General features: G+C 43.2%; 2 protein-coding genes across 2 annotated transcripts in view; one reads left to right on the top strand and one right to left on the bottom strand.

Moving 5' to 3' along the window:
• The window catches only part of slc45a2 (solute carrier family 45 member 2), a 27,341-nt gene extending 17,845 nt beyond the window's left edge, over nucleotides 1-9,496 (top strand). The window contains exons 5-7 of the mRNA XM_017713951.2: nucleotides 867-990; nucleotides 3,239-3,444; nucleotides 8,690-9,496. Coding sequence (XP_017569440.1) covers nucleotides 867-990; nucleotides 3,239-3,444; nucleotides 8,690-8,917 — 558 coding nt within the window. The 3' untranslated portion in view covers nucleotides 8,918-9,496. The remainder of the gene's footprint in view (nucleotides 1-866; nucleotides 991-3,238; nucleotides 3,445-8,689) is intronic.
• On the bottom strand, nucleotides 9,265-12,784 carry rxfp3 (relaxin family peptide receptor 3). Its single transcript, XM_017713966.2, has one exon. The coding sequence runs from the start codon at nucleotides 12,492-12,494 to the stop codon at nucleotides 11,277-11,279; it is 1,218 nt and encodes a 405-aa protein (XP_017569455.1). The 5' UTR covers nucleotides 12,495-12,784; the 3' UTR covers nucleotides 9,265-11,276.

Raw genomic sequence — 12,784 nt, 5'->3', positions numbered from 1 at the left:
TGGCATGTAACCAATTGAAATTCAATTCTGTCAATTTCTTTAACAAGGCCACTAAACATGCAGGCCATATCTTATCAAACATTTTTCATCATCCATCACTCCTGAGATGTGATCAACTCTTCAATGGAAAAAGATTTGTGGATTGTGTTGTTGTGCACCTTTGAATTTTTAAGGATGCTTTTCATTTGTACCAACTATAGACACCTTAATGGCCATGAACATTAAATGGACACTACTGTTAATATTGTGGTTTGTTACTATGGCAGCAGTGAAGTTAAGAAACTGCAGAAAGAGGACGTTCATCTACATATTGGAACATTGCAATGAACACGTTCTGTTTTAAGCGTCTCAAAATCTGAACATCGACTGATTCACCTCCTACCACTTCAGAGGCACTTTGCTCACACAGATGATGAAGGGCTTCCATCCAAAACATCCTGTTTCTCAAGAGTTTGAGACGCTCTGTGTGCTGTTTTGCTGTAGCCCATGAGAATATGACCGCAGTTTGTTGGTGAGGAGCAAGGATTTCAGCTTAAAAGCTCTCAGTGGTGCATCAGAGACACGAAAACAACCCATGCTGCTCTCAGCAGAGTGGGTGATGGGTAAGCTATTATCAGATGCCTAGCCCAGCAGTCCTCTTTCACCTTGCAGGGATCGAATCACAGAACTATACGCTTCGGCGGTGAGTAAACTGTCTGATTGCGTTATCATTGCTGGGTCTCCTGTTGATCGGGTCATACCTGTTTACCCAGCTTTCACTCCTGCTGTCACTTGCTGTTTGTATGTTCTTTATGAAATGACAAATATGTTTCCTGCATTTCTGATGGCTTGTTTCAGCTTGGTTTATTTATGGTTGCTTCCTCCAGATTGTGTATAAGGGGAACCCATATGCTCCTCATAACACCACTGCTTATGCCACATATGAGAGGGGGGTAGAGGTGGGCTGCTGGGGGCTCTGCATCAATGCTGTGTCCTCTGCTCTCTATTCCTGTGAGTATTACTGCAGCGTGACTTGTGCGCATTATCCTCCTACCTTATTAGAAATCCTCTTTCATAATGAGTTCGTAATAGGTATGAACGAACACAGTTAGAGAATACCCCTGTAGTGAAAAGAAAATGAAAAGCTGGCTATTATAAATATGAGACAATCAAAATGAGGAGACCCGCACTATTATTATTTATTACTAAAGAGCAAGGTTTCCATCTACAGGCCTATCAATAGAGAATCTATACTGACCCTTTAATTCAGTTCAAGGATAACCTTAACCTGTCTCTGTAACCCTGATCCATAGACCTTAGAGGAGGTTTTGCCATGTTGTAGTTCACGGTTGGCATCTCAGTGAGGCCTTGGATCTAGGCCATTTTTTGTCTATGAGTACAAATGAATCACCCCATTGCACTCTGTGGTTAACAAATAAGTTCTCCAACAAATCTCAGATGACTCTCCATGTATGCATGTGTTGTTCTACAATTATGTTCTCTACAAATTATGACTGTCTAATTTGAATTACAAGGTCATTAAATAAATAAATAAATAAATAAATAAATACAAAAATCAGCCATTTCAAAAATATAACACAAGTGTTACTAGTAGTGGTATAGTGTTCGTAATGAAGAAGCTTTCAGCTTCAGTCCTGGGGACCCACTGCCCTACAGAGTGGCACATATTCCCTGCTCTAATCAAACTGATGAAGGGTGTGATAATTAGCTGATGAGCTGGACCAGGTGTCTTAGAGCAGGAACAACCCGAAATTGCTCAGGGCAATGGGACCTCGGGGGTGGAGTTGAAAAACGATGCTCTATGGAATGATCAAAATCATGCATAAAAAGCAGACCTCCAGGGCATGCTTCTTAAAGCTCTGCTATGCAAGTTTTGGGGATTTAGAGACCTCTCTGGTGGAAATGTGTAATTGCATGCAATGAGCGGAAGAACATTTTGTAACACTGGTCGTGCGTCAGACCCCTTCAACAACGAGTGGATGAATCTAAGGACTGCTGGCAAGCTGACAGAGTATTTATAAAGACCTCAGTGAAAACGACATTCCTTCCAAGGATGTGAGTGAATTATCTTTTGTTGTCATCATCTCTTCATCAGTATCAGGTAGATTTTGCATTTGTGACCTAAACATCGAGCCAGACCTTCTTCTTGAGTCTCTGTGTATGACGTTCAAACGTTAAGGCATATGACATGGTCCCAAAACTCCTGCGAAATACGACCCAACACCTATAACTTTTAAATGATTATGTAGGGCTTTACAGGGAGGCACACGGCAGCACATATTTTAATGCATATTTTCTCATGACTGTGTGCAACTACTTTTGATTTGAGTACATCCTTAAAATAAAACTCTTTTTATTCTAACATGATTGTGGACAAACAATAAAAAGTGAATTTGGCAGTACAAGCCTACAATTGAGTGGCTGATACAATGTTGAAGTTCATATAATGCTGCAATGATGTTGAAATAGTGCACAGTAATAATAATATCCTAATTTTTTATGAAACTTTATGGTGTTAATTCAATGCATAAGACTGTTAGCTGGCTTGGAGCAGGTGTAGAATGGTGTAGTAGGAAGATGTCAGTATGTGAAACAGACAAAAAAGATCATTTTCAAGTCAAACGTGGAAGCTGACAGTGTTCTCAGAACAATGGCCTGTCCACCCCAGAGTCCAGACCTCAACATCACACAATATGTTTGGGATTATTTTTATCATGAGAAGCAGAAAATGCAACCAGCTTCTATGACTGAACTTTGGAAGCATGGGAAAATATCCCTGCAGTGTTCTTCTTTCAGAAAAGCTGAAAGCAAGTCTCTTAAAAAGAAAAGAGGCTGCAATAAAAGCAAAGAGTGGCCACATTAATACTGAAAAATGTAATATCATATCTAGTTCTTGAGGCGTCTGTGTAATTTTATGTTAAAAATACATAGTCTGCTTTTATTTATGAAGCTGAAAAATGAATAACTTGTTCTTAAAGAACTGATTTGTCTCTTAATTTTGCAAAGTATTGCATTTTGTAAAAGTATTGACCGAATGCATTGACTTTGGAATATTTTTGTTTACCACAAGATGTGATAGGGGTCAGTTTTGTAAACATACAGACAAAAATGTGGAATCTTTCTTCGGACATGCATTTTCTGACTACAAAACCCATCCTCAGAGGTGTGTTATGCATCTTATTTACCTTTATAGATAATAATACATCATTATTACACAATGTGTTTCATGTGCATACAGATGTGCAGAGACTGATGTTACCCTACATTGGCCTCAAGGGGCTCTACTTTATGGGCTACTTTGTGTTTGGACTGGGCACCAGTCTGATCGGCCTGTATCCCAACATCATCTCCACCCTTTCCCTGTGTAGCGTCTTTGGCGTGATGTCCAGCACCCTATACACCATCCCATTCAACCTCATCTCAGAATACCACAAGCAGGAAGAGGTCAGTATCTGTGTGTGCTCAGAACAAAGAGCTTTATCTGTGCAGTTTTATTCACTCCAGGATAAAAGAGTGTATTGTTCTGGGAGTGTATTGTTCATTTGCCTCTTTTACGAGGCAAATGAGTTTCTTACTGTGCTCTGATAAGTATGTCAGGGACGGGGTTTGACCCATTTTGCTCATAATATTTCTCAAAGAATTTTATAGGATACAGTATAATTAAAAGTAATCAGTCCCTGAGGTCTTCCCAGTGCAGAATGAAATAATGTGGAAGAGAACATCGGCTTTGTAATAGTGTGAAACCTTGACCTCTAGTGGGCACTGGAACGTCTAGCTCTGATAGTGCAGTAAGGCTGCTGATGTGCGAGGCACTTCTTTCATCAGTAATAGCCATCTGTCAGAAGCACCCTCAAACACCGAGACAGCTTCGGCTCACTTTTAAACAGTTATGCTCACTGCAAGTGACAAAAAGACAATCATATATAATTATTGGCATTAGAAGCACCATTAGTGAAATCTCTCATCACTAAAGACACATATACTGGCAGAGAACCAGTGTGGAATCAAATCCAGTAGTGGCCCATTTGTAAACTGATTTGTGGAGCCTTTCAGCCAGTAGTATATATACGCAGGTGAAAGGACACTGTGTGAATGGTCTTCAGTTGAGTTCATGAGTGGATATCCATGGAGAAGCAAGAAATGTGGCTAAGTAGAAAGAAACAAAGTACAGCTGAAATGACTAGAGCCATGGCTTTTTTAGGTACCAGCACTGGTGTTGCACAAGAAATAGCATAATGCAGAAGAATATATTTCAAAGCATATTTTATTCAAAATCAGCTGTATCTGTACTGGATGCTGATGGAGGTTCATGATCCTTTAGAGGTCTGTTTTCCCTTCAGTGGATGACGTGCCAACATGTTAGTTTGTCAGAGACATTGTTCTAGCATATTTAACAAGTAAAGCTGCCCAATCTCTGCCAAGTCTGTCCACTCTATGGCTATCTTGGCAGTGCCCCTGAGCAGTTATTTCCAGTCATACAAGGCCCCTATTTATTTTTATGGAACGAGACCTATAAACACCAAACTAATGTCTCAAAAACATATATTACACCATTAGTAAAATCTGACCAAAAACAGCATAAACAGCACTGTTTGGTTCATATAACATAAAAATGGATTTCTTTGTCCTGCTCGGGCTACTGTGCATGCACTTATCTCCACAGTGAGGGTAACTTCTCACTTGGGGCTCTACCAGCAATCCAATTGGTTCTTCTTATTTAAGGACAGGACCATCTCTGTAAACAGACGTCCTGCTGAGTGTTAGTGTTATGTTTCCTTGGCAACGTGTGTTGCGTAATATAATATTTTATCTACAGGATAATCTTCTGGTAGTTGTTTCAGGTAGTGTTTTCCATGTGATATTTGTCTTATTTACAGTGTCTTCCACTCAGTTGTACTACGTAACTACTTGCGTTAATAAACCCATCTATGTTCATTTAAACCACTGTGAATGTTAACCCTTTAAAATTCCATGCTTATTGCATACTAAGGCCTATTATTCACTAACTACAAGGACTAAAGTTCAAACTGGCTGAGCTACACTTATTATAGAAGGCTGTAGTAACACTTTGGACCTGGCCAATTAACGAGAGAAATGCATGGTTTAATGTATTAAACTGCAATTAAAGATAAACCACCACATGCTCTTCCACTTCAGTGTGAACAGTTTTCTGTCCCTTCATTCTTTAAACAGTTTTTCTTAGTCTACCCATGATGAAATGTAACAATCAGTATTCATTTACTGGTACCTTGAACTGTTAGGTGAGTGCTGATAGAGTGCACAGTGAAGCACCGTTCAAAGTGAGCTGGGAGAGATCAACCAATTATACTGTTGATATTAGTTCTGCTAAGACTTCCTTCCCTCAGCTTTACTACATATTTATAAACTCCTTGTCAAATCAAACAAAGCACGTAAAAACTAAGACGCCTATTCTGATTTAATAAAATAATTCTATTCATCACAGACGCCTTCTCTGCTTATGCTTAATGATTTCCTCTTGCCAGTGGGGGCACTTATTACAGGATTAATTGGAAAGACTGTGAATGAAGGATCAGTGTGCAAATCCATCAGACTTCAGGACTGATTAACACCTGAGGTGCTGATTCAAACTGAGCAACACGAAAAAAACAAACATCAAATTTGTTTTTTTTTTTTCCATCAAGTTTGTGCTGGAACAGCAACACTAAATATATTCACTACATTGCCAAAGGTATTCAGTCACCCATCCAAATCATTGAATTCAGGTGTTCCGATCACTTCCACAGGTGCTTCCACAGGTGTGTAAAGCCGAGCCCCTAGGCCTGCAGACTGCTTCTATAAACATTAATGAAAGAATGGGTCGCTCTCAGGAGCTCAGTGAATTCCAGCGTGGTACCGTGATCGGACGCCACCTGAGCAACAAGTCCAGTCGTGAAATTTCCTCACTACTAAATATTCCACAGTCAACTGGCAGCGGTATTATAACAACAGCACAGTGACAGCAACTCAGCCACAAAGTGGTAGGGCATGTAACATGACAGAGTGGGGTCAGTGGATGCTGAGGCGCATAGTGTGCAGAGATCACCAGCTTTCTTCAGAGTCAATCGCTACAGACCTCCAAACCTTACGTGGCCTTCAGATGAGCTCAAGAACGTGTTCTCTGGAGTGATCACGAACAGCGTAGAGAGCTTCATGGAATGGGTTTCCATGGCCGAGCAGCTGCATCCAAGCCTTACATCACCAAGCGCAATGCAAAGCGTAGAATGCAGTGGTGTTAAGAGCTGTCACTGAACTCTAGAGCAGTGGAGACGTGTTCTGTGGAGTGAGGAATCACGCTTCTCTGTCTGGCAATCCGATGGACGAGTCTGGGTTTGGTGGTTGTCAGGAGAACGGTAATTGTCTGACTGCATTGTGCCAAGTGTAATGTTTGGTGGAGGGGGGATTATGGTGTGGGGTTGTTTTTCAGGAGTTGGGCTCGGCCCCTTAGTTCCAGTGAAAGGATCTCTTAATGCCTCAGCACCAAGAGATTTTGGACAATTTCACACTCCCAACTTTGTGGGAACAGTTTGGGGGCGGCCCCTTCCTGTTCCAACAAGACTGCACACCAGTGCACAAAGCAGGTCCATAAAGACATGGATGAGCGAGTTTGGTGTGGAAGAACTTGACTGGCCTGCACAGAGTCCTGACCTCAACCCGATAGAACACCTTTGGGATGAATTAGAGTGGAGACTGTGAGTCAGGCCTTCTCGTCCAATATCAGTGTCTGACCTCACAAATGCGCTTCTGGAAGAACGGTCAAAAATTCCCAAAAACACACTCCTAAACCTTGTGGAAAGTCTTCCCAGAAGAGTTGAAGCTATTATAGCTGCAAAGGGTGGGCCAACATCATATTAAACGATATGGATTAAGAATGGGATGTCACTCAAGTTCATATGCGTGTGAAGGCATAGGAGCGAATACTTTTGGCAATATAGTGTATATTGCTGCTGTTGGAACAAAACCTTGTATCTCTATTTTTGCAGGTTTTTAGTTTTTGGCATATTTTGAAAGTGCCTATTGGCCGTTACATTGTGTTTAAAGTTTATGATGAATGGAGCAAAAGAAGTGTCCCAAAATTACATGGAAAACCGTCTGGTTCCATTGACTTACATTAAAAGTAAAGTATGTTTTTTCCTTCTCCTGTAAAGTTACCATTTTGGAGATATGAGTTTTTGTTCCAACAGCAGCGATATATATATATATAATTTTTTTTCCAAATAAAAAAGAGCTTAAAAAGCAAAACGTTTAAAAAGATATGACCTGTTGTTGAAGTGGCAGCTGTCTATGATTTTGAAGTTGCACAGGACGAAATACTTCATCCTCTTCTCAGTCAGCAGCTGCTGCCCACAGCAAATGTGTATTAAGTTAAATAGCTTCAAAATCATCTCTCTGAAAGGATGGTTATGCAGCCAACTCCGAGTTGCTTAAGCACATCTGTGCAGGGCATCCTGCTTGCATTATTTTTATCTTTTTTATTTGAAGTATTATTTGTAATGCTTCTTGAAATCCTTCAATTTAATGATCACATGTTCATTTCATTTCATTTCGAAGGCAAATTGAATGTAACATGTTATATAAAACTCTGCTAACTTTACTAGAAACTCCTCCCTTGTGTTTCCACTCACTGGCTACTGTTTGAGGTCCATCTACATTAAAGGTCCGCTATAGAGGTGTACAGTCTGAAGCCCCTCTGTGTCATGTGCAATTTACTAGCCATCTTCTACCCCATTCATCATCGGTCAGTTCCAAACAACAGGGTTGCTGTTAACCGGATATTATTTGGAAAGTGGACCATTCTCAGCGCAACAGAGACACTGACATGACATGGTAGTGTGTGTGTGGTGCTGGTAAGAGTGTATCAGGCATTGGGTTATTGCTGGTGCTTTTTCACACTTGTCAGTGTCACTGCTAGGTTAAGAGTGGACCTCCACTTACAAATGTCCAGCCAAGAGCAGCTTTGTGGTCTGAAAGTGACCACTGATGAAGGAAGGATAACACATTGTTTAGAGCAACAGATGGGCCACAGTGTATAACTGCAGACCAGCAAGGTGACATTAAAAGATACAGCTGTATACAAATGTTTGGGGAACCCTGCCCAGATTGAGATTATTTAAGTGAAAACAAGTAAATGTGACCTCTACTGCAAATTAGTTTATGCAAATGTTAATGCAGAATATATGTGATTAATGTAAAAAATAGAAGTAATCATGCAGAAACTCTTTAGGCTTCATTAAGGCCGATTCATTAACACATAAGATTATCACAATAAGATTAACACAATAAGATTATGCATATAATTCTGTACATAATGTCTGTGTATATTGTTAAAGTTGGTTTACTGTATATTTCTATATTTATATATATATCCAAATTTTTTATTTTTTTTTGTTGTACTCCATGTTGTATTTACTGTCGCTGCATTCAGTGGGAACTTGCACCCAAGTTTTTCACTCACCTGTACTCCTGTACTCTCGTGATGTGACAATAAATCTGATTTGATTTGATTTTATTTGATTTGACATTAAATTAGGTGTTTCTAATAAAACAGCCAGTGAGCGTCTGTACCAAGTAGTATAACAAAAGCATTTCAAAAAAGAGTAATTAATAAAGTAATACATGATTTATGCATAAATGTGTGACTAAATGCCTATATCTTGCTCTGCTGCTACAGGATCAAAGGAAACAGGGCAAAGAAGACCCGTCTGTCCAGGGCCGTGGCACAGGAGTGGACTGTGCTGCCCTCACCTGCATGGTGCAGCTAGCTCAGATCATAGTGGGAGCCGGACTTGGTGCTCTGGTCAACCTGGCCGGCAGTGTAGTAGTGGTGGTCCTCTCCGCTTCAACCATGTCCCTTGTCGGCTGCCTTTTCATCGCTGTCTTCATACGACACGTGGATTAACCTGCCAAATAAACACACAGTCTTCACACCATCTACCTATCCAATGGCCTGTTTCATGCACTGAACAGCCATTCTCAGAAGTTCATGGTTGGGACTCCTCCGGTCGCAGCTTCCATATATAAAAGAACAGGCTTGGCATTTACTGAGCCGGAGAAAGCAAAAGGATTTCATTAACTAGAAAGGTCATTATGCATGTTTAGCCCCTACTGGGCTTGCCGTATGAGTTGATTCCCATGTGAAGAAGATCATATGCAAATCCAAATCTTTGAGATCGATCAGAAGTGTAAATCGACTGGGACGCTAAGATGAATGGAGGCCAGCAACTGTGGAATAAGAAAAGCGAATCCTTTAAACACACTTGCTTTATTTCAGTATTTGAGGGTTTGAAGGTTCTTTTTTCATGACACAAGTGTTTGTGTGATTCTGACATACAGCTATCTTAATGCAAGCATTGTTCTCCAGGTCTGGTTCATAATAAAGCACATTGATTACGCCCACATGCTGACAAGTTGTTACAAATAACACGCTGTACATTTGTGATGTGCAGTCAGTGAAATATAAATGAATCCCTTGAGCTGATTTGTTTGGCTTGTCTGAAAATTCCATTGCTCATGCTCTACATTTACACCCTGCAATTACAATCACTGAGAAGATCTTCAAATAAAATAAAGGTCTGTACAGTAAACAGTGGAATTACAGAGAGAGAGAGAGCAAAAGAAATACAAAAGACTGATGGGACCTGAGACCGTCTGCATCAGAAACCACTTTGAAAGTCATTTAAAAAACAATCCTAGTTCAACCAGGCTGTAAAATCACTGGATCTCATTCACCAACAATTCTGAGATCGATTTAAGAACATGTCATGATGCCAGTGTAGACTTTCTCAGGACCTTTTTGAAGAAGAAATTTAAGGAAAAACTTAGGTAGATATTGGTCAATCAGGACCATTGTGTGCTAACTTTTAGAGGAATAGCCATTCCTGGGTGTGTCTCATCCATAGACCCATAGATGATTAAATGTTTAGTGAGGACAGTAGTCCTTTATTGCAGCAAGTCATTTGTGTCCCTGTTCAGTAGTGATAAAACAATCGAGAGTCAGTTTGTCCAATAGAGAAAAATGGGGCTGTACTTAAAAGCAAGAAGGCAAGAAATCGTATCTGAATAAATGATGGCATAAAACGCTTGCTCTGCCTGCCCGCAGGTCTTCAGCCTTTTTGCATGAAGGTCTTTCTAAAACAGTTTAGTTTGCTCACTGGAGATGATTGCAAATGTCCAGTGACTACTTAATATTCTTAACCCTTAGGATAAAACCATTAAAACAGCTTATATTTACGGGTAAAATATTGCATTTAAGAGCATGTGTCTTGCTGTCCCTTCATTTACTGCCATTTTCATCTGATTGCCATTTCATCAGACACCCAGGATGGGGCATCTTGGCCATGGAATACAAAATCTACTGTATGCTGCCTTTAAAATCTGCCAGCAGGTAGCAATTTATACAGGCTCTGGATTAGGGCATGCCTTCCTGGCTCTGATTATTGACTGAGTGGGCAGCCTTCTTTTCAGCTTTACAAACCCCTGCTGCCTCCTAAGACTCATTAAAGGCTTAAGTACTAAATAACAAAGCAGCAGGTAGATGCCTTCAATTCCAGATGCACAGTCAGCCAATCAATCAGCTCTTGACCAGACGTTGACCCTTTTACGTCAGCCTGCTGAAAGGTCCAGTGAAACAGGTAACTGGATAGCTGCTTAAATAAATAAATAAATAATGTAATAAATCCACCCATCCTAGGGCCCCAGAGCACATATGGTGCCTAAAATGAAGGTGCCAAATGGAGTTCTTTGGAATGGTGCCATAGACAGGTCTGTCACAATCATGAAGTTTTAGCTGATGATTAATTGCCATATAAATAATTGTGTATTAAGTGTGTATTGTAATTTTTCATTATATTTATATAGGCAACTCAGTACAAGTCTAAAGTGGTGAAGTCAGTTAACCGTCTACCGTTCTAGCACAATCAACGTGTTGCTTTCTTTTATTTACATGCACTGACCTCAACTCAGCTGATGAAAATGCAGCCAGGTCACATTTTGTTTGCTATTACATGAACATGACTGTGAAAGCATGTTCAGGAGTGTGGACGAGCTCAAAAAACTGCAATTAGGTGATGATGCAACACTTCAGACAGGCCTCCTCAGAGAAGAACCGCTCCCGGTGGATGAACCTTCCCTGCAGATGAGACGTGCATGTGTGTGAAGAACCTTTAAAGTTAAAAGAACCCTCTCATAATGGTCCTATAGCATTAAAAGGTCCTGTGTCCAGCCTAGGCCCATTTGGGAACCTTTGCTGTTAACAGTGTCTATGTGCTGTTGGGTAGAAGGTCATTCTTCCCGTTATAAATGACCACTCCAGGCGGGTAGAAGATGAGGCTGGGCTCAGGCGCGCACGGCACGGCCTGCGCGCCTCCCTGCTCTTCCTGCTCGGGCTTCGTGGACGCCGTGAAGGGGCGCATGGTGGTCACCGTGGGCGAGGCGATCTGCCAGAAGAGCCTCTTCAAGGCCTTCCGGAACTCCCTCCTCATGAGGCAGTACAGGATGGGGTTGAGGCAGCTGTTGGAGTGCGCGAGGCACACGGTGACGGGGAACACGTACACCTGCGTGGTGTAGTACTCGTAGCTGAAGTGCACTGCGTTCAGCTTGATGAGGATGCCCCAGGTGGTCAGCGCCTGGTTGGGCAGCCAGCACAAAAAGAAGGACAGGACCACGATGGTCACCGACTTGGTGACCTTGGAGCGTCTCTTGGCGCCGGAGCTGTTGGCGTGCTTGCTGGTGATGAAGCGCAGCAGCAGCAGGTAGCAGACGGAGATGATGCCGAAGGGGATGAGGAAGCCCAGCAGCACCTTCTGCGCGTGATAGAGGCCGAGCCAGAACTGCGCGTCGCCGCTGCGGTCCGGAAAACGCAGCAGGCACAGCTCGTCCCCGCTCACGGCCGCCGTGGTGGAGAAGATCGCGTGGGGCAGGGCGGCCGCGCCCGCGCTCGCCCACACGGCGGCGCTCAGGCAGCGCGCCGGCACGCGGACGCGCGCTCGCCGCCGCCGGCTCTCCAGCGCCGAGGCCACGGAGCGGTAGCGCGCCACGCTCATGGCCGTGAGGAAGAAGACGCTCGCGTACATGTTGGCCGCCGTCACGTAGGACACGATCTTGCACATGGCCTTACCGAAGGGCCACGCGAAGTCCAGCGCGTTCTCCACGGCCCAGAACGGAAGGGTCAGCACGAACTGGAAGTCCGTCACGGCCAGGCTGGTCACGAACAAGTTGATGGAGGACTTTTTCCACGCGCGCCGCGACTTCATCAGGTAGAGCACGAGCACATTGCCCACCAAGCCGAGCGCGCACACCACCGAGTACACCACGGAGATGAGGATCCGCAGCACGGCAGAACCGTCCGCCACGAAGCTGCTCCTGTCCAGGTCAGCGAGGTCACCCCACGACTGGTTAAGCTGGTTGAAAGTCCTGTTCAGCGCGAAGCTGCCGTTGAGCCCAACGACCGCGAGCTGGGCGCTCGGGCTCTGCTGCATCACGCCGTCCGCTGCCTCGCGCTCACATTCGCGCTAATGCAAAAGCGAGCGCGCGGAAAACTGGCACGCTCTCCATCCCCTCCGCGCTCGAGCCTCGCCATCGCGCTTGGCTCGTGGCTCTTCCTTCGGCTGGCTCCAGCGCGCGACGAATGGAGATCTCAGATGATCCTTTCCAGCGCGTGGTGAGGATCAACGCCTCCTCAGAGCTTTTTGCAGAGACGCGCGCGCGTGTGCTGAGCGAGGTGAGAGCGAGCGTCTCCGCGAGCTGCCGATCGTCGGGGCTTTTTTAT

This window comes from Pygocentrus nattereri, chromosome 16, assembly GCF_015220715.1.
Source record: "Pygocentrus nattereri isolate fPygNat1 chromosome 16, fPygNat1.pri, whole genome shotgun sequence".
Taxonomy (NCBI): Eukaryota; Metazoa; Chordata; class Actinopteri; order Characiformes; family Serrasalmidae; genus Pygocentrus; species Pygocentrus nattereri.
This window is presented reverse-complemented; position numbering and strand designations above follow the sequence as displayed.